This window comes from Gavia stellata, chromosome 1 (assembly GCF_030936135.1).
Source record: "Gavia stellata isolate bGavSte3 chromosome 1, bGavSte3.hap2, whole genome shotgun sequence".
In the NCBI taxonomy this organism is placed as follows: Eukaryota; Metazoa; Chordata; class Aves; order Gaviiformes; family Gaviidae; genus Gavia; species Gavia stellata.
In genome coordinates, this window is record NC_082594.1 from 117,837,405 (window position 1) to 117,858,840 (window position 21,436).

The 21,436-nt window shown below is 37.0% G+C and overlaps 1 protein-coding gene across 3 annotated transcripts in view; it reads right to left on the reverse strand.

The window, feature by feature from the left end:
- Positions 1–21,436, reverse strand: part of EPHA6 (EPH receptor A6) — a 519,060-nt gene that overhangs the window by 71,901 nt on the left and 425,723 nt on the right. For all 3 annotated transcript variants that reach the window (XM_059816426.1, XM_059816418.1, XM_059816431.1), the window contains one exon: positions 9,635–9,757. In XM_059816426.1, the coding sequence (XP_059672409.1) occupies positions 9,635–9,757 (123 nt within the window). The remainder of the gene's footprint in view (positions 1–9,634; positions 9,758–21,436) is intronic.

Below are 21,436 nucleotides of genomic sequence, written 5' to 3' on the forward strand. Positions count from 1 at the left end.
GCCATCCCACTTGCGTTACTGACTTATGTTACAGAAGGTCTCAGACTAAGACCTGTGTTCCAAGAAGCCTCAAAAAATAGAAGTTGCAGTTCCAACCCCCTTCTTGAGACTTCAGAAGCCAGGGTTTGCAAACAGGATAGCACTAACATATATACATCCTGCTGTTACAGGAAATCACATAGATATAGCCTACTTGTCTTGCTCTTAGTGCTCTTTCTATTTTCCTTTCCTTTTCATTACTTAAGGTAGTTGAGCCAAGGGAAGATACCTTTGCAAAATCAATTGATATAAATACAAAATACATGAATGAGCATAAGTTACTGTCTATTATTTAGCAAACTAGAGCCATATAGCTGTCACTACTAGCTGAAGAAGATTTACTGTATCAACACAATCTGAAAATACTGTTCTCTGAGCTGTTTATCTGTAATTTTATATTGAATACTTTTACACTCACTACCTGGTAACCCCCTGGCAAGAATTTATGCCTGTTGGTATGATTTGGAAGCCAGGAAAAGTCTGTATGTATACTTCTAAAATACCTTCTCAGATCCTCTGGCCTGTCCCTCCTGCAACAACCAGCACTGCGAACACTTCTGGTTTTTGTGTGACAAAGGGAAAATGTGCTTTGGACAACAGAAGTTTTAGCAGTCTCCGGCATGCTGCTTCTGCAACCCCTAATCCACATCAATCCTCCAGTGTGCCTACAAAAGATATTCTGGAAGACTTTGAGGAAAGAAAAGTGGAACTGTAACGAGAAAGCAGTCACACCTTTTCCATTATTTGTTTTCTTATTCTTGTCTTGCCGTAAGAGAAGCAAATGGAGTGCAGTAGAGGGTAAAAGCAGAACAAGTAGTTGTTTGTCAATACTTGGAGGTTGGGTAGGTGAGGGAGAAATAGTGGCTAAAATTATACCATAGAAATACAATAACTGGCCCAAATTTTGACATTTTCTGCATTTATACTTTCCAGCCATATATCTTTAAAAAAATTTGCATTTCTTCAAGTTTCCATGTGTTGAGTTGGTTATATGTATTATCTCTTTCTACATATTTATTATCATTACAAATACAGTATGGATGAAAAAAGTTCTGTTTTATTCCTGCTGCTTATGTTTACATTAATATTATAAGCAGAAATAAAAAAGAAACACCTTCATCATTAGGGTGAGATGGCTTATTAAATTCAGATATACACACGGAGGGGAACAAGAGCTGGTGCATTTGTAGACCGGCTCTGAAAGCTGCTGCGTGAACTATTCTAAGTACATCTAATGCATCCCATTTGAGAGTCTTACACTATTTTTCAAATACTAATCTATAAACAGGTAAATCCATACTATGTATGGTGAAAAGAGAAGATGAGGCAAAGTGACTTGGCTGAGGTATCACACAAACCAAGTCCTCAGCCTGCAAGAAAAACCTATGGTAACCACCGTATCTGCCGAAAGTGTGCACAAAGAGGCTTTGCATTGTCTTTATGTTCCCCTGATCCTGAGAGGGCAGTGTGCCAGCCTGGGCCCTTGGGATAAACTGAGGTACCCTAAAAAATAATCTGAATTATCGCAGTTGGCCAAGAACTTCCATAGATCATTACAACAGCTGATGTTTCCATCAAAATCTTCATCACGCACCCTGGAACCATTCTGTCATCTCCATGCCTCATAAGGACCACCTTATACTGACTTGGAAGAGGTTTTAAGAGATGACAAAATCACAAGTCAGAACAATGAACAGAACTCAAGGATTGCATTTTTGACCATCCTATCTCAAATACTAGGTTATATCATCCCATTTTAAACCAAGAAATCCCAGCAATAAAGGCAGTCTTTATCAGTGTATCAGTAGAAGAGAGAACGTAGACTAGTTTCTTTGCAAGAATAGGTAACTTGTTAATGGCCAGCCACAAAAAATTTGGCCACTCAGTTTTAATTTAATTATGTTCAGGGGTGGGGAATAACTTTTTAATAGAACTGATTCTTGCATAAGATCTATATTGCTTGAAATTTGACTTAGAACCCTAAAATTTCCAGCACTTTCACTTTAGCACTGAAGCAAAAAACAATTAAAAAAATCTATAATAAATAACAGAATCTGTTCAGATTTGGTTTAAGAGAGATACTTTTGCCCAGTCAGATTAACCAAAACAATTCACCTCACTTTTTTAATAACTGAATTTCAGCATATTTCACTTAGTCTAATGACATTTCACCCTTAAGTTACTCTTAACATTTTCAATGTCCATACCGCTCTACATCCTCTTGTGAAAAGAGCAAGGGATGTTCTTTGGTTCAAAATTAGTCCACAGAGCCTCAGTCTGACTGCATCAAGGATCACTTGCCCTACTGACCCCAGAGCATATAAAGGAATTTAAACAAAATTAAGTCTGAGTATCAGGGGTTTCTGCACTTCATCAGTATTCAGTATGCCATAACAGGTACTTAGGGAACATAAGAAACAAAGTTTATTTACTCTCTATTGTGAATTTATCCATTATCGTAAGTGCATTATATTCAGAAGCTGTAATCTACAACAGAAATTTGAAAATGAACATGTTTTTGTGCTTGCATAAGTAAAATGACATGGTTAAGGTATTATTTTAATCCTATTCTGAAATGTCAGGGCATCTTTTGATTATTCATTACTATGCCTGATTGTGATCTTTCTAAATTTATGACATATCTTGCACTTTAGAATATCCTTTATGTGTTTTTTCCATTTACTATTCGAGCACACATGTTTTGCTCCTATTTCCCTTTGGTCCCCATAAACTTTAAACTTCTGAGCTATACAAAACTGAGGAGCCACCACCTCCTCCTTCATTGTTTATAAGTATCTTTCTGCTTTCCACACATGAGAAAGGCATCATTTCTCATTTCAAGAAGCAGCGGAGGCCACATATCAATACTCCTGAAGTTTCTGAAATCCACAGTGGAAGCTTTGGTTGTAACATGTGTGAGCTGCTAAATCCAAAATTAAGAAAACAAAACATCATGAGTCAGGGCTCCAACAAATAAATGATGCACTGGACCTAACATTGTGACATTTTTGCGATCTCATGGGTTTTTTTTCTTATTTCTCTTTGAAGTTTTGTACCTTCAGGACATGAAGGCACACATTCTCAAGCTTCTCCCTTCAACTCTGATTTTGATCATGAACAAAAGCCAAGAGTTGCGATGACGATGGGTCAAGCAGCAAACTTTAGATGCAGAGGTTTTTGGACAAGCATATACATCTTGAAGAAATAAGAAAAATATGGAAACTCATTGACACATGAAGAAGAAAACCAAAAGCATTCATCTCCCATAACTTAACTCCCATAACTGTGGAAACACCTTCATAACTAGCAATATCTAGATTTTTTCTGAGAAAGAAAAAGGCATTTCAAGGGAAGGAGTCAAATTTTCATAACTATGTGTCACAAACAGGTCAGATGAGCCAGTCCAGAATTGTTTGTCTTCACCAACTGTATAAGGCACCTAAACAGGCTTGTTAAATACCAGTATGTAAAATCCAGAGTAAAGCAGATTATTTCCCGTACAGAGTATTTGGGCCTGGGAATGGTACTTCAGTAAGTCGAATTTGGCTGTACAGTGGCCACTGTACACTGGCTTCCTACCTAAACCAGACCAAAACAACCTAAACATTATTCAAGTTAACTATTCCCTCTGTCTCCCACCTCACAAAAAGTCAAACAATTCTGAATCTGCTGTCACATCCAATGCTTTACTGCTAGGCTAAAAAAGTAGTTCAGATATTTGTTTCTTTCATCTTGAAACAAAGAATAACTGTGTGTAGCTTATTTACAAATACATTTCTGTGTGTATCGATCAGGCTTCTCCAGCTCTCCTCTTCCTATCTTACTGGTCCTGTTAGTAATGAACAACAACTTGCTTCAATTCACACACTTGCTACAATAAATTACCACATTTTCTGTAGTCAGGTTTTAAAAAATATGCAACAGTAATGTGTATTATGTAAAAATGACCACACATGCAAATAAACTTTTCTGAACTTCTAGGGCTAAAATGTTTGGAATTGTTTATGATGACCATCTGAATATGAAATGAGCTATTTAGCAAGGGTATAGAATGAAGACCTCCTTTTATCATGCCCTACACTCAGAGCTTAATCCCAGTTCTACAGTTCAAGCTAAACCCTAGTGGACCAACACAAAAACAAGTTTCTCTCACCATTCTTGTTACTTACTCACCCATATTTTGGTTCTGAAATACTTCCTGCCTGCCTAATGGAAAAGTCCATATACATTTGAACTTCTACTCTCATAAAATACATGCCATTATGTATTAGTTGTAGGGTTTATAGGCTAAACATGCCAATGAAATAGCACCGAGGCTGGAAAGAATAAACTGGAAGAGCCATTTGGCTCAGATATCCTAGAAAATGCATATGCAATAAAAGAATCAATTTGTTAGTCACTGAGAAAAGATTAGCAATTTTCATTTAACAAAAAATGCAGCAGTTTAGGTGCTGGAATCCAGAGTAGGGAAAAGCGCATTAACTGAAAAAAACCAGAAGTTACTTTTCTCATTATTGGAGTACCATAATTATAGTTGAGTTTCACTATGAACAATTGCTCCTTGATGGTTCTTGTTGAGTAATTTTGTTCAATAAAGGTCTGTCAATACAATTTGCTTTCAATTGTCAGTTTTATACAATATCAAGAATAATGAGCTCACTCAGGTATGCTTGGAAATTGTAATAAAATACTAATTTGGGGAAAAAGAAAACTGATAATCATCTGGTTTAGTATTCTACAGTTATGTCTGAGCTTTTTGAGAAGCTCTCTGTAATAAATGTGAACATTACAATGTATGTTAGACAAACAGTCATAGACAACCAGGCACTAAAACACTGAATGGGGAATATCCTCTGTATAATGTACTTTGTGTGGAGGAGGAGTCCTGTCATTACCTAGTCCAAGACAGCAGTGAGCAAAATGTCCTGTATCACTTCCAAGTTTCTGGAAAGTAAGTGCATCCTCATTTCTTGCATATAATCTATTTTTGAGGTTCACAGGGGTGGATTGTTTTATCAAGCCTAATTTCTTTGCCTCCATTTTCCTAAAATGTAAAAGAGCTGGATAATTAACCCTTGCAAAATAAATGGTAGGAAATAACTGATGCTTATACTTCATTAAAAAGGTCACGTGAAGATACTTTCACAGAAGCTCCAGAGGGATCCTCTGTGAGTGAAATAGGGGTCAATGATCCAGCTGCTGACTACATGGGGAGATCAGAGGATTCACAAGCAAATCACAGCACTGATGTTCATAGAAAGGTGTGTATGGAAATAATAATTTTGAATTTTTTTTCCCCCTCTCCTGCTAATGTAGTTTGAATGCTGAACAGTATCAAGGGGGTCTGGGAGGTTCGGTTAACAGGAACTTTTCCATAGTTTCTCATAGCCTGACACCCATCTGTAGTTGTTCTTGTCAACAGAAAAACTCAGGAAAGGAGTTTAGCTTGAAAGAAACGGTAGGAAAGGTATTTGTTTGCCCTCCCTCCCTTTCCAACTCAGCAAGCTTAACAATCTGTCTGACATTCTTCAAAGACAGCAGCATACCATAAATTTTTCTATCTGTAACTTCTGCCAGGCAATATGGGTATGCATTTACATAACAAACCCTTTACACGTGACTGAAATCAAGAGCTGCCAATACACAGTAAGAGTAGTAACGTAAGAATTTCCCTAAAATGGAGCAAACAACACTGTACTTAGTTTGGAAGAGCTGGAATTTGAAGAGATAGATGCAGCACTGGCAATTTAGTTATTTGGTTTTTCACAACATGCGTATATATGTCTATGTTTGCGTGTGTGTATGTGTAATTATGAAGGAAGGGGTAAGCTTCCACAGCTCGTGCCAGTGTAAGCATGATGAGGAGTGTAAACTGCTAAGTCATTTAAGAATCCTATTTAATATATGCAAGAATATCACTTGAGAAAAAGTACTTATTGCTTATGTGAATCCATCTGTCATTATAGACCTACATCAGCTAAGTCATGTGAATTTGTACTGCTAACAGGTGGGATAACTAGAAACTAAGGAATTTGTGACATAAATAATAGCTAAATCAAAAGGAAGCTATTGTCTGAAAATAGGCTTGTTTTTGCAAAAATCTAGGATAGATATCTGGAGGCCTGCTGAAAGCTTTGCTTCTAGTCAAATGGCTGTATAGTAGTGACAGACTTGATGCAACTATCACATATAAGTGGTATTGCATTAGCATAGCTATGTCTAGGCTTAAAAAACAACTACATTTGAGGCAATCCATTTATGCAGAAAGATATATCACCCCATGGCAGCAGCATAAATTAATCTTTAACTTTGCTAAATGAGGATACCTTTTATATAAGTCAACCTCTGTACAGTGCAAAAGCAGACACCAAATTACACAAAACTGAACATCAGCTCTCAGTGCAATGGTAAAAGAAATACACTCCCTCAACTATTGAGTGAAAAATAGAAAGGGAAAAAAGGAAACCAACAGCTACATTGCCCTGCCAAGCTGTTTTCCAGATATTTATAGCAGGCTTTCCAGTTTAGTTCTGTGTTTCACAACTGTGGGGAATTTTGTACAAAAAAGATGTAAAAACATTTTGTCTTAGTAAGGCATACATTTTCTGATTATTTTGAAGTAAATCTGCCACTTAGCTTGAGTTAAAGTTTTTAGTAAATAAAAAACATCTCATTATCTTTGTTCCCAATGACCCTAATAGCAGAATAGTGCAGGCATTTTAAGCCTTCTATGTAGTTAAATTCTCTGAAATCTTGCACATAAGCTATATGTGAAGCAATTAGGTTATAATTCAGCAAAGTTATTAAACATTAAGTACTTCTGTTAGGCTTATGAAGGCTACAGTCCAACATGAGCCCAACATCTCAGATAATGGAGGTGGGGGTCACTGTGCTACCAAAGGCAGCAATCGAGCATGCTTCCCTCCAGTACCAGTACACAAACAAGAATCCTCTCACTTTTAATGAGAGAGGGTAAGCTTCGGAGACAGCATCAAGACTGCAATGGGCAGTTGATTTTGCCTGCCTATTGCTGTTCTAACAGCCAGAGGCTGCCATGATAACACAGATATCACTACTTAAATACCTTCTTGGAGCACTGTTGCCTTGGGTGTCTTTATTCCTTGGTAAAGAAATACTCAGAAAAAAGGTCAGGTGTTTAGTGCAGTGTTTTTCGATACAAAGGAACAAAGGGTACATCCCTTTTCTGTTTGTACTAAAGTGATTAAGGATTCAAGGATTAACTTGTATTTTCCACTGAATCATGCACAGTAAGTGATTCAGTTCTGAGTCTCTCACATCCCAGGTCAGTACTCCCTTCAACAATTCCCCCCCCCCCCCCCCCCCAAAAAAAAAAAAAATGCAGTAAATATGTGGGGGTTTTGCTCACGTGTACAGCAAAACTGGTTTTAGAAATTTAGAAGGCTATAATGAAATGGAAATGTCATCCTCTGTTCATGTCTGTAACAAAGAGAGTCAATTCAGAATTCAGATTGTGCTTAATGGAAACACAAATATGATAAAGTAAAAAAGGAAGAGTTAAATAGCAGCACTACAGAAAAGATTGTTAGGGTACATTTGTTAGCAATTTCTGACTTGTACCGAGGTGTTTCATGCCACTTGGACCCCACATGCACTCTTTCTCAAAGGAACACATCTTGTCCATTGGATTTATCACAGTTCTTCACTGGCTTTCAACTACCTGACAATCCTCACTTTCCAGAAGATGGGCAGTCTCTCCCTTTCTGTGGGGTTGCCGCTTGGCTCATTTTTTGTTGTTTGTTCTTGACATGATCAAACAATAACATTTATTTCCATTATCTTGCTAGGGTATATGTTGCACATCATGTAGCTGCATTTCCACTTTTCCACGTTTTGAACATTTCATGAGATTGAATCACAATTCTTAGTAAAAGACATTTAATAGCAAGAAATTATGAACCAGTTTTATTAAACAAACCACATTGAAGAGTTAAGATTTAAGTCCAAAAAATGTGATAAAAAGCTTTACAAGCACTCAGAAAACAACAGTCCTGAGGCCCTTATAAAATAAACTTGTAGGTAGGTACATAGGTGAGAAGCCAGTTCATGAGTGCAGTTAAGCCATTTGTAATCTAATAGAATCAGTGATATGCTATACACAACACTATGTTCAAAACAGAGAATTTTATGGGGCCTGGAGTATTTCCTCTTCCACAGTTGTTTGATTACAGATACCAGTCTCATCATGATGTTGACTGCCAAAATAGCCTAAGGGCAATCAAACACTCTGAAATATCCCAAGGAGAAACAAATATGGAAAGTATTTTACAAACTGTTGACAAAAGACACCCAAACAGTCACAAGAAAAGACATCAAAGTTGCTGAGAAGTTTCTATTCAAAGAAAGAAAGTAAACAAAGAAATAATAGCACTTAAAAAAAAGTAAGAATCATCTTGTATTAATGAGGCCTATAATTATTGCAATAGATAAAATAGGGCATAAAGAAGTAGAACAGTTTATTTTGTATAGCAAATCAATAATATTATGTAATTTTTCAATTTTCTTCCTACTTTTACAGTAGGAGATTTTTTCTCTTTAAGAAAAACTGTAACATTACAGCTAAGATGTCCTGAAAGGATACAAGTGTGACATTAGCCCATGTACAGATTAATTTTACATAGAAATATGTAGTTTCAAAAGGAAGAGAACTGAACTTTGATTCAGTTTTAACTATAATTAAGATACATGTATTTATTCTTCATTTATTAACTTTAGTGGAAGATGGTGTTTAATGGCTCCAGAACAGAATGGATATCTTTTCTGGGAAAGGATGCCTCTAACCTGTCCTTCTTTTCTGTTTCAGCCCAGTATCTGATAGCAGCCCGTTCACCTGGCATGGCGTTCTCATTCTTGGCCTACGTTCAACCTTATGCCAACCCCCCGGGGTCCCTTGTGCCATCGTACAGCTGTGCCTCTGCTGGGGTCCTCGCCAGAGGCAGTGCAGAATACTGTGCTGGCAACACAGGCGATTGGGTTTTCTCACTCATTTTAAGAGAATTATAGTAGTTCAAACTGTGATATAAGTTATTAAAAAAAGTTAAGGTGGTTTTCATGACATGCAAGTTACAACTGCAGAAGCATATAAAGGATTTCAACACTTTATCAATACATAATTAAATTTTGCCTTTCCAAATTTGTTTTGCTTCCATGTTTTAACAAGGGAATGCAAACTTTTAGCAAAGAGTCATAGAGTCACATACAATCTGGAATTTTATAGAGGCATTTTTAAAGTTATGTTTCTCTGGTGCACATGGGCATGGTTCATGAAGTGCATGATTAGAGGATACCAGGCCTTCTCTTCAAATATTTAGGTTGACCACAGATCAGTTTCCCTCACAATTTCTCCTTTTCTCCTATACATTGATCCAGGAAAACTGGCTAGCTCCTGAAAAGTAATTTATCTTTTCCATTTCCTTTCAGTTTGGCTTTTTATTGGAAGGGATATCTACCCTCCCTGTCTGACCAATACCAAATTTTGTTTCCCTAAGATGTGTGGAGAGATGGGGCAAAGGGTGAAGGGAAAAATCAATGTGGGGGAATAGGCTGGAATACCTACCAGAGGAAATGCTGGGGGGTAAAGATCCACCCCCTGACACTGGATGTGAGGCCAGGATGCTATTTAAAAATCCCGCCCTCAGGAATCTCGAAAGAGACTTCACCCCAATGGTCGGAAAGGATCCTTTCAAAGAGATAAAAATTATCATTAATCAAATGACTTGTTCTTTGTCGGATAAAAGAAGTTGACTTTTTAAAGAAAGAACAACCAGATCTCTGTAAAGTTAACAGTGGTTTCACTGGAACAGATCTTACAAAAAGCAGTTAAAAGTCTTTGTTTGCTTTTTAACCAAGTTATACAATACACAGCTTTAACCAGAAAAAGGTTGTTTTCAAATGGAGAATTCCAGCACTTCTAGGAGGAATGGAAAAAGTTTATATTTTAAAGGCAAATTACACCCACTGGATATTCATAATGCATTCCAAATGACTCTACCATAGAGGCATTTTACAGTTTTGTATACAAATCAAAGAGAGATCAGTAGAGGTGAAGCTATACCAGCAAAGCTGTGTTTTATAATAGTATTTTAAAGCCACCTGACAAACCACCTGACAAATATCATGTCAGGCAAGGGGAGAAGGGGAACCAGAATTTGCAGATGTATTACTGACGTCTGGGTCAGGGCAGCTACGTCAGTCAGAGCTTCTATCACATCTCCCAACACCTGTCAATATATTGATGCAGGCAAAAGCCAGGAGTATAGACATGGCTTCTTTCTGCTTTCCTTTCATCAGAAGTTTTACACATTTTACGCTTTCAATAGAATAAACTCTATGTTCTTCTCATTGCCTAAATGTACAGTTTTATTTCTGGAAACAGAGATTATCTCATCCACCACTTTTAAAATAAGTACTTGTAACATATCTATTATAGTGACAATAAATAAGGACTCTTTTATCATTTGATCCACTGTTTCAGCTTTCAGCATATGTACAGAGATCTAGAGGCATCATTTCAGCTAGCTCATGTTAGTGCTCAGTGAATGTCAGCATCAAAGATGGATCTGAAATGAGAGCCCTACACATTTTGCTTAAAAGCACAGAGTCAAGGTTCTCCCATCTTGCAATAAATTTCAATTGACAATCAGAATAATTTGTACGTTTTTGCAAGTACATCAAGCAAGCATCCATCAAAAAATTTAGGCAATGGCAAGTTTGTTTTCATCATCTTGCAGGTATTTCATAGTTGTTCTTTTAAGAGATAGAAAACATCTTAATATTAATATACAATGAGAAAAATAAATGGCCCTCTTAAAATTTATGCAACAGTTGGGATTTTTTTAGCTAATAAAAATGTAGCATGGAAAATTTAGCCTCAAAACACACACGGGTATTTGCTGAACTTAAAGCAGCCTAAGAGAGCTTTGAATTTTTCTCTTGCATCTTCAAGCAAGAGTTCTCTTGTTTCTTCTCAATACATTCCTCACTTGCCCTTTAAATTTGTTATTAGACCTGCTGTAGTCTGTGGAAAAAGAGTTAATTTAACTAGTGTTCTGGAATCAGTACTTTTATATCCGATGGTTAAAGTCATCAAAGTTTTCCCTCTGGCCACTCCAGAAAAGCCAAACTTTGGCAGTCTTGTCAAAGTGTTTCCAAACTCCACGGCTTTCATTTTAAAATATTTTTAGAAGTGATCATGGATAGAGAGTTCAGAATGCAATACACAGAAATTCGATTTTAAAATGGAAAATTGTTCCATGAACTCCAAGGTGTTTGGTTCTAAACAGCATCTTAAAACATGAAGGCTAAATAATGAACATATGAAGACTTCCCAAATAAAACTTTGCTTCTCTGTTTCAAAACATGAATTATACCAACCATAAAGTATACCCACTGTGAGTCACATGCCATATGTACAGACCTTCAGAAAAGCCAAACAGCTTGAGCTTCACCATTGACATTTCCCTACATTTAAATGGTGTTAAATGGCAAATAACTCAAGTTTCCTAGCAGTGTTACAAGAAGTTACTTTGTTATAGAACGGGGACAAACCCAAATTTATGTCACTTATTGTACATACTCAGAAATAAAAACAAGGAGCAGCAAATATTGGAGAAATGCAATCTTTGAATACTAAGAAGAGAGCTTGAGTGCTAAAATTATTGAGACTTTATAAGCAGCAAATAACTAAAGGAATACATATAAATTATGATTTTCTCTCACTGAAAAAGGTAGAATTCAGTTGCTTAAGCATAAATGCTTTGTGTAATTTGAGATACTGTAGAAAATCACATTGTGAATGTAGACATTCACATTTGAGTGGCAGACATGACCAGATTTGCAGGAGATCTGCAGTCTTTGAGAGTGACAGCAAGAGCCAAAGCAGCAGTTGGGTGTCTAACAGTAGGCATTTAGTGCCATTTTAGGCAACTGAATCCCATCCAAACAGTTCACTGTCACCTTAAAAATGTCTCTGATTAAGTAGAATACAGAGTTACAAGAATAAGACCCCATTTAGTCTCTTCTAGAAGTCCACAAATAGCTTCTGAAAAGGACAAGGTTGATAGCATTCAGCCCTGATCAATAACCAGCAACATAAAAATGCAGACAAAAGACAGGTTGAAAGTTCATTCATGTTAAAACATGCATGGTCCTAAATTAAAATATAGCATGTGCCCCAGCATAAACAAATGGGTGCTTTTGGTATTATCATCTGCACAATGTGAATAGGGTTTGAGACTCTATTACATGATTATATATGTGGAAGCTGACTATCATTGCAGGTAGTTGGGAACGAAAATTAATTCCCCTAAGTCCCATCAATCGTCACCAGAAGGACAGAAGGTCTGATAAGAGCTTTGGGCATTTACAGTAACTTAGAAGCTTTACTTAAATTTTTACCTGTTTGCATAAACATTCATGACATACTTGAAAGGAAATCTGCAACAAAAAAATTGTGTTTGAGACAGAAAGGGAGAAACCTCTCTGCTAACACCACAAAGAAGAAGGGAGGTGGGAGAATGCTATTAAAGAGAAAACACCAGCTCAGAAATATTTCTCAGAAATATTATAAACTTCTGTGTGGAAATCAATGAAGAGAATTGCATTTTCTTCTATCTGGACATGTTTGGTTTTTTTTTAATTGGACAATGAAGATGTAGTCTTTCTTCTTTTTCCAAATTGGAATTGTGCTTAGCTAAAGAAAAAGTCCACCAAAAATGTGCCTGCTGCTTTATATCCTGCTGCTTTACACTCCAAATTGCAAAAGCAATATTAATTTTTTAGATGTGTATGCTAGCAATAGAAATCTTAATGCTTAATTTAAATAACCTCTTTAAATCAACCACACCTGATACTTGCAAGATGCTAGGATATTATTTCTTCAGCTAACCAACTTTCTTGAGAAATGCCATTCTCCCAGTGCACATTTCACAGAGACTAGTGCTCTACACCCCTTCTGTTGTTCTGTGTAAAAAATTAACACTCATTATTTTAGCAGTGGGTGGAGTTACACTAATGGGAAGAGTTTTTAGTATAAGGTCTTACTGGTTCTAAACTGGGAAAAGGAGACATGACTATTAAGCCATGATTCCTGAATGCACTGAAATACAGCCATTATTTAGCAGCTTACAGGCATTGTTTTATTAGGAAAAAAACCCCAACCTCTCCCCCTTCAATAGTTATACACTATGAACATCATGCCACCTTAACACGGGAAACTACATTAGTTACAGATATTAGTTGGAAAAGTGCATTGAAACAGTAAAACTATATGGCAATACTTTGAATAGGTGACAGTTCATGACACATCCACCATTTACTGAGTTCTGTGATACTAGTTTATAACTCAGCGTAAATTCTTCTATTTCGCAATTACTACAGCTAAGTGCCTGTGCTCAGAGGCAGTAGGGGAGTGCTGAATCAATTAGCCTGCCCTCCTCCTCCATCTGTTGTTCCAGGGGGAATATCATCCCACAAATGGTAGAATTTGATAGGAAAATCACTGGTATAGCATCCTAAACTGGCATGGTTTTAGTAGCGTATTATCATACAGAGCAGAAGGGCAAGAGTAGATAGCTGGGTAAAGGAAATACTTATGCTTAGTTCAGCTCCAGAGCACATACATTAATGCACACACATTTATTAGCACTTGCATCACGACAGCATGGCCAGCCAGAAGGAACATCCATTCCTCCCCGCAGCAAAGGCACGCCCCACAGCCTAGGGCTAGCAGCAACACAACTGCTGAAGAGTCCGAGATCTGCGAGGGAGAGAAAGATCTGCCATGTGGATCAACGAAAGTACTGGACTGATGGATGAAGGGATGGGTGAAGAGAATGGCTCCAAACACCCAGTGCAATATTGGTGGAACACGATGGACTAGCTTGAAACACTTCTGTTTGAATGGCGGGTGGAGGGGCCCTTGTAAGCTACAGTAAAAAGCATTTAAAAGGAACTAACTAGCTTGCACTTTAAAACTCTCAGGGACTAAGTAAGCTGAGAAACATTAACCTGACCCATTATTTTTGCCACTGACACTTCACAGAAACTTCCAGCAGAAGACCCTCAGAATTTTTCACAGAAACTGAGGAGAGTTTTATTCTGTTAGTGACAGTACATACCCTCTCACATCTGCTGACCTGAGTGCAAGCATTCCCACCAGTTTTGCTCCTGTATGCAGTACAGAGCCAGCACAGCGCCGGCAGTCCTCAGGGACCTGCATCCCACCCTTTCCTCTTCACCAGCTGCTGGCTTCTTTGCCTTACTACCATCAGCAGCACTTGAGCCGATGCCATGGCAGCCTCTAGGCCCCACAGGACTCGCAGGGATGGGATCTGGAGCTGCTAAATTGCGCAGGTACAGGCAGGCAGGGCCATCAGCTTGTTCCGTTTCTGCCAGGGTCCTCGAGCCATGCTAGGAGCCAATGAAGCACTTTTTTCTTACTATAGCAGTTGTACTTGTGGGACCTTAGTGCAGCTTGTGGAGATTTGCTTTTAAAAAGGAAAACATTTGGTGGGACCTTAGTGTAGCTTGTGGAGATTTGCTTTTAAAAAGGAAAACATTTGGTGGGACCTTAGTGTAGCTTGTGGAGATTTGCTTTTAAAAAGGAAAACATTTCTACAGTCTCTGCGTGGTGTCTAAGGACCTGGCTGAAGTAGCTTAGAAAGCCTACTGAAGATGCAGGCTGCTCTTCAGCCCTGTTATTTGATGTTGTTGTTGTTGTTTATTTATTACACTTTAAACAGACCCAATGCTTTCTGCAGGTGGAATTGACCATTTCAGGTGCTATGTATTTTGTTATTATCTAACAGCTTGAAATTCAAAAGGAGCTCTTTGGCTGCTTAATTTAATAAAGCAGAAGGAGATGTTCTAGAGAGGTCACAATTACTGTCAGTTATTTCTTCTTACTAGTACCATCCTTTATTAGTACCATCAAAAGAAGACTTCAGTTTGTTATTTTTTCCCATAGATTTTGTTTAGAATTTGAAAAAAAGGAAAAATGCACAGTGTATTTAATGTAAAAAACCACTGTTATTCATTTCTATATAGTCAGATGTCTTGATGCTTTTCATACAGGGATTGTAAAATACAGCTAAGAGAAATTCCTTAGCAACTCTGCAGATGAAGGGTTTGGGGAAGTGAGTCAAAGGGCTATAATGAGCTTTTGTGTTCACTTTGGCAGGAAGCAACTGAATGACTTCAGGATGTTTTCACTCATAACTGCACTCTCATGAAGGCGGGACTGTAATACTTAGTAATGAAATACTAGAGAACAGAATATAGAAAAGAGTTTTCCTGCTTCAGAATAGGGGAATTATCCAATGTTATCATTCAATGTCTGGGAGAAGGCTGGCTTCTGTTACAAGCACCTTCCGTTCTATAATAAAACTTGTTTTTTATTGTTACTAGTGTTTCCTCAGGGAAACTAGAAGAAGGGCTAAAGCATTTTTTCCAAAATTATTTGTAATATATCCATTATGGAAAGTACTGAAAACCAGTCGACTTTTCTCTCACATAATTTTAATGATTTATCATTCCTAGGCCACCAGGAATTGTACATTACTTCATAATTTTTTTATGGGAGAACATATGGAAGGTCTTCATGAGGAACAACTTTATAAAACTTTGAAATTATGATGTCAGATTTTGTAGAGCATTCAAAAGGCTTGGAATGGAAAAAAAAAGGATCAGAAGCAGGGCTAAAATTCATCCCTGATGAATTTGTTGGATCATATTTTCAGTACATTTAGAAAGCATAGATCTACACAATTAATTTTAACTATTTTGAATGCACTAATCTGGAGATTTAGAATATGCTTTTAATAATTTATTTTAGAGATTTTTGACAGACGCAAGCAAAGGTGATAGAGTATAGAGTGGTATGCCTAAATTTTTACCCACATAACTGATATGTCTTAGGAAAATCTAATTTTTAAGATCACTAAACAGTATTTTGCAATACATATCATAAAATATCAGAGCACAGCAACAATTAACAAAAATGAGTATTCTTACCCCTATTGAAATCACAGAATCACAGAATGGCTGAGGTTGGAAGGGACCTCTGGAGGTTATCATGGGGGGATTTCCATTACCTTGCAAATAACACAGTGAAAACTTCTGAAAGCTAAATTCTGCTCTCAGGTACCTAAGCTAGTAAAACCAAAACCTGTATGAAATGCATTTTGCTGTGCAGAGGGAAATTTGTACTCTAATGTTCAGCAGCAAATTTTCAAAGGGTGGTCTAATTTTGTTTCCCCAGACTCCACTTGAGTAAATTACATCATCCCAGAGCACTCACAATTAATTCTGTCAATACTGAATACACTTTTAAGAACTCGTAGGTCTTTAACCATCTTTGTCTGAGCAACTTTTAAAGCAGCTTGAATTTTTAATCTCACTGTTGTAAAATATAGAGCTTGGAATCTTAATTCAAAGTAGAAAGTACTATTAGAATACTTAAATATCCTAAATATACAGACAATGTAAAACTTCTTAGAACATCTTCTTCATTTACCAGTCCATTTAGACTTTGACTAATTAAGTTAGAAATAGACATTTCCTGACACATCTCCAAGGGAACAACTACAATGGAAATTGTATCATTTATGTTAGTAGATTTAGCAGGATGCCAAGGTATATGAATAGAAGAAACCAGAAAGAAAAATGTAAACTACTGTTGGAAGGATGCAGCTGAGGACTGCCCACTGGGGTATTTTTAACCAATGAGACTGGAATTCCTTCTGAAGGAACTCATGTCAACATCTAAACCAGCAAAAGATCTTTGCACCTGTTCTGCTCCACTAAGGTCTGGAACTTAGGTAAGATAGGCAGAACCTCTTCAGATAATGAATTTTCACCATTTCAAATGCAAAGCAATGTCTAAACATTGAAGTTCAGAGGAACCTCTGTTGGGGAATAGTCACCCAAACAAAGTCTCTATTACAAAACCTGGGTGCTCTTGCTAGTTCTTAAGATTAGATTAACTATAGTGAGGCATCACTTTCATCATAGGACGTGGCATGGGTATATACTGTCTCCCTGACGTACCCATGGAAAGGAAAATTGTATGTCCTGTTTAGAAGGGAGCTGCAATGAGCTTCAGCCACATTCTCAAGTCTGTGATGCAGTTGCCCACATACCTGGAATAATCCACAGCTCCTTTTGTCTGCCTTTGAGTAACTATCTCACTTCACTGGGTTTCAGCATCTCATTCCAAAAGATGACCCAGATTTAACTTTAATTCTGTCAGGATAGTAGCTTGAAGAAGAAGGATCAACAGGAACTTGACTGCAACACCATGCATCAAAGAGTGACCAGTAACTTCATTTTTTTGGGTACTGCTACATAGCCACTGTTGGTGATTTCATCTAAGACTAAACTCTGCTGTGCATCTAAAACAAGAATTCAGCTCATCCCAAATTACAAGCATTACTCATAAAAACTAAATGGGTTTTCTGAGTATTTGTGAGCAAGTTGGTTACCTTCAATCAAAACACACTTTACAAAAAGCTCTTTAAGAAATTGAAGAAACTGCACCATATATTTCTCCCTATTAGTCTTAGAAATGGAATAAGATGCTTAAAAATTCTTGTTGCTATATGTTAGAGTGATTGTGTGTACTTGAAAATTTTATTTTAGAACAAAAGGTAATTTTTTCCCTGTTATTCTGCATAAGAAAGTATCTCTCTCAGAAATGGCTGAAGAGTAACATCCTACTGCACAACAAGCCCAGCAGGACTGCCCTTTTTCAAAAGTCAGGTGCCATTATTCTCAATAGGACTGAAATTGTATCTTGCCTACAGTTAGGTGATTATTCCGAGAAGTGCAGCAATCTTCCAAGGTATTCAATGATTCCAGATTCACAAATTACTCTTAAAGAGAGCCATTAGATCATTGGAAACAATAGGATGTAGTAGCCTCTTATGACAAAATGCTATAACCAAAATGGCTGTGGTGCAGATGTGCCCTAAGAGCAATAGGAAATAACACACATATAACTCTAAGAAATTCAGGGAGAATGCACTTTTGTTGAATCAGTTTTCAGTTACAAACAATGGCAAAACTTACGAGAAATTCCTAAAAAGATCTTTTTAAAAGCTTTGGATCAGATACACTTATTAGAAAAAGTAGAAGAGAGGTGAACACTAGAAATACACGTATCTGGAAGAAGGAAAAATGTGTATGGAGATATGTGTGCTGTGTAGAAAATAAAAGGGCACGCAAAAGGGAGGACAGAAGGACTGATGAAAGAACTTAACACAGAGTTTTGGAAGAGATTTGGATATATACTTACCTGCCTTGTATTGGCCTAGCTGTGACAAACAACTGTGTACTCAACTTAATCGATCCATACGATCTGGCTGGCTTGTAACTTCCTTTTTTCTTAAAAAAAGAGCTTTAATAATTTCAGTAGAAATGCAGGGAAATAAAAAATGAACATGCTCCATGATGTTTAGAAAAAATAAAGGTTAGAAAGCCTACAATAGTTTTTAGTATTTTGTTATTCTAGGACTGTGCCGTGATTTTGAAGGGCCTGATCTGAGATTTTTAGTATTCAGCAGAAACCTGCATTTAAAATATAATGAATTACTGTAAAGATTTTTTTTTAACCCTTGTTTATTAGACATATATAATGTTTAAATAAGAATGGGAATTTCCGTCAAAAAACAGACTTGAGGTTTAACTAGCCATCTACAGTGAAGTACACTGATGTATTTCAGTGAATTTGAGCCTGTACCTGGAATGTGCATTCTGAAACATATGAGGCAACTTTAATGTTAACGCTTGTTCCTTTTCTGCCTCCACCAGTAGGCTAAGGGAGACTTAGTGTTGCCTTTGTTTGATCTAGTGTGGGGACAGAGGCACTGCCATGACACAAGCACTGCTGGAGTTGTGATGGCATCACGGAAATGTTATACAAACCCAGAGGTTTGTCTCTTTCAGTATCCCAGCAATATTTTTGGGAAGAGCAGGGAAGCTTTCTGGCACCCAGGCTCAACAAAATAATCTGAAGAACAGTTTGTGTGTCTGAAAACATTTCTGTTTTCTTCTCCAGTCACAATAAGTAGTAGTAGTAGTAAATAACAACAACAACAACAACAATAATGGACCTGTTTTCTACAAATGCTGCTTTGCTTATTTTCACTGTGAGGTTTTTGCATGGTAGCACATGGAGTAGTTCAGGTGTCTGGATTATTTATTTCCTTGCTTTGTTGGGTTTACTTTTCAGTTTGATTTTAAATCTGAATTTCCTTAATTTTATTGGTTTGGGAATAATAAGGCATCCACATGTTTTGGCCTCATTTCTGAGGTAGAAGAAGTAGACCACTATAACCTGGTTCTTCATGAAAATATTTTAAAAGGCTCACTTTTCTAGATCAAGTCCCCTAATCTCTGCTCCAGGCTTAAATTTATGGTGTCTATCTGGAAACATGAAGAAGACAAACACTTGGTAGGGCAAAGCTGTTGTTCAGGTCTCCAACCCTGAAGAGTTTAACCTTGAGATCCTTGTGAAAGACAACGTTTTCCTATGAACCTGAAGTGCTGGAGTTCTCTTCCTTCTTGATTGGCGGATGGGAATAAATCCAGACTTAGGAATATTTACATAGAATGAGACTATTTTAGAAAGTCCCAATTATAGCAAGTTTTGGCTTTACTTATGACTTCTCTGGGAGAAAAAGCAAATGCTGAAAGAAGCTTACAATTCCTAGGGAGGAACTGATGGAAGTTACAGAATATTTGAGTAGAATATTAACATCTAATTTAATTTCCCTTGCTGCTTCTAGACAAACAGGCAATTTGGGGGAAAAAAATGAGGGAATCGCTTGAAAAGGGTTCTACAAACACTATAGCCATTTATTTTGTGATGTGTTAAATGTCAATGCACACTGAAGTTCTGGTTGCTGAGAAGACTGGTGTGACAACATTAATATGATTAAGGCTTTTAACAGCAATAACAACTGTTGTGTTGAATCATCTTTGTAGTCTTAATGGAATAGTAATTGGAAATACTGTGCTTCTGTTATGGGATAAAACAATCTGTGTATGTTTAAGCTGTCTACTAAATAAGTATTTTTCAGTCAGTGCTTAAACTGAAAATAGCTTTAGCACAATGCTAAACATGAACTGTGAAATCTTTATGTATTTATAGTTACGTATGATACCCAGAATGCCGTTCCAAGGACTGTATGCTGTACATTTGGATTTCATGATGATGCATGTATTATCAAATTAGCTGGAAACAAAATACTTCAAGATTATAGTTTTCATTCACGACAGAAAAAACAAAGCCTGCAATATTGGCCATAACCTTTGTGATTCATTTTGTACACATCATGATTTTAGGGAACAATTAGCCCATTAATAATTAACAATATGAATTTCATTTCAGTTGTCTTTTGATCACCCAGTTTTCATGATTTTGGAAGGAAAGATCCTGAGTAAAATCTGAGCATTTCTATGACATGGAATTCTTCATCCTTTAAGACAGGAAGCTCCGATGTGAAATGTTGATGGGGTCTTATAAATGGGATGGTTAAGAACTCCCAGGGGCTTTTAAATTTTCAGATGTTCTTTTTCATGGTATTTCCATAAAAAGAGAGATAATAGGTTTTAATTTTGTACTTCATGTTTAAAAATTGCAGTGAGTGTTAATTTAATGAGTGAAATAGCTTTTCACGGGTGACATCTGAAGATGAATGTATTCATGCAGCCTGCTGTAAATTCTGCAGTTCTGCAATTAAAGCTCTGATTATCTACTCTTTTAGCCTTGCTAGCCTGTAACAGTATGAACAAGGAGTAGCAGATAAACACTCTCCACTTTTAGACAGCAATTAGTATCATAGAAAAAGACCCACTGTTTTCAGTTAAGAAAAACACTTTGGAGTTGAAGTTCCAAAGAGTCAATTGGCAAAAAGGGATTTTTTGTTAAACAAATGTAGAGTATAAATTGAGGGGGAGGATTCCTCACACTATTCACATTCATACCATTCACAATTCACATTTCACTAATATCATGGAAATTAAGCACAAAGGTTTGATTTTCTTCTTGGTTACAAACACCAAGTGACTCCCTCAAATAAGTGATGCCAAGATTAGAGGTAGGAACATTGCTATCATTATTGTGACCTCAGATGAACTCTTTGATTAGAAATGTATTATATACTGATTTACATTTACAAATCTATATGCTAGATAAAAAAACCTCTATGCCTAGGCTCAGAGAAGGTGTCCCAGCCTACACTTGACAACCCATGTTAGAAGCCAGGGTGTAGGCAGTGCCTGTAGCTATCTGATGGGCTTTGGCATCTGCACGGGCATTCTGCTTCTTTTTGTAGGAAAATGCTACTGACCAAAGAGA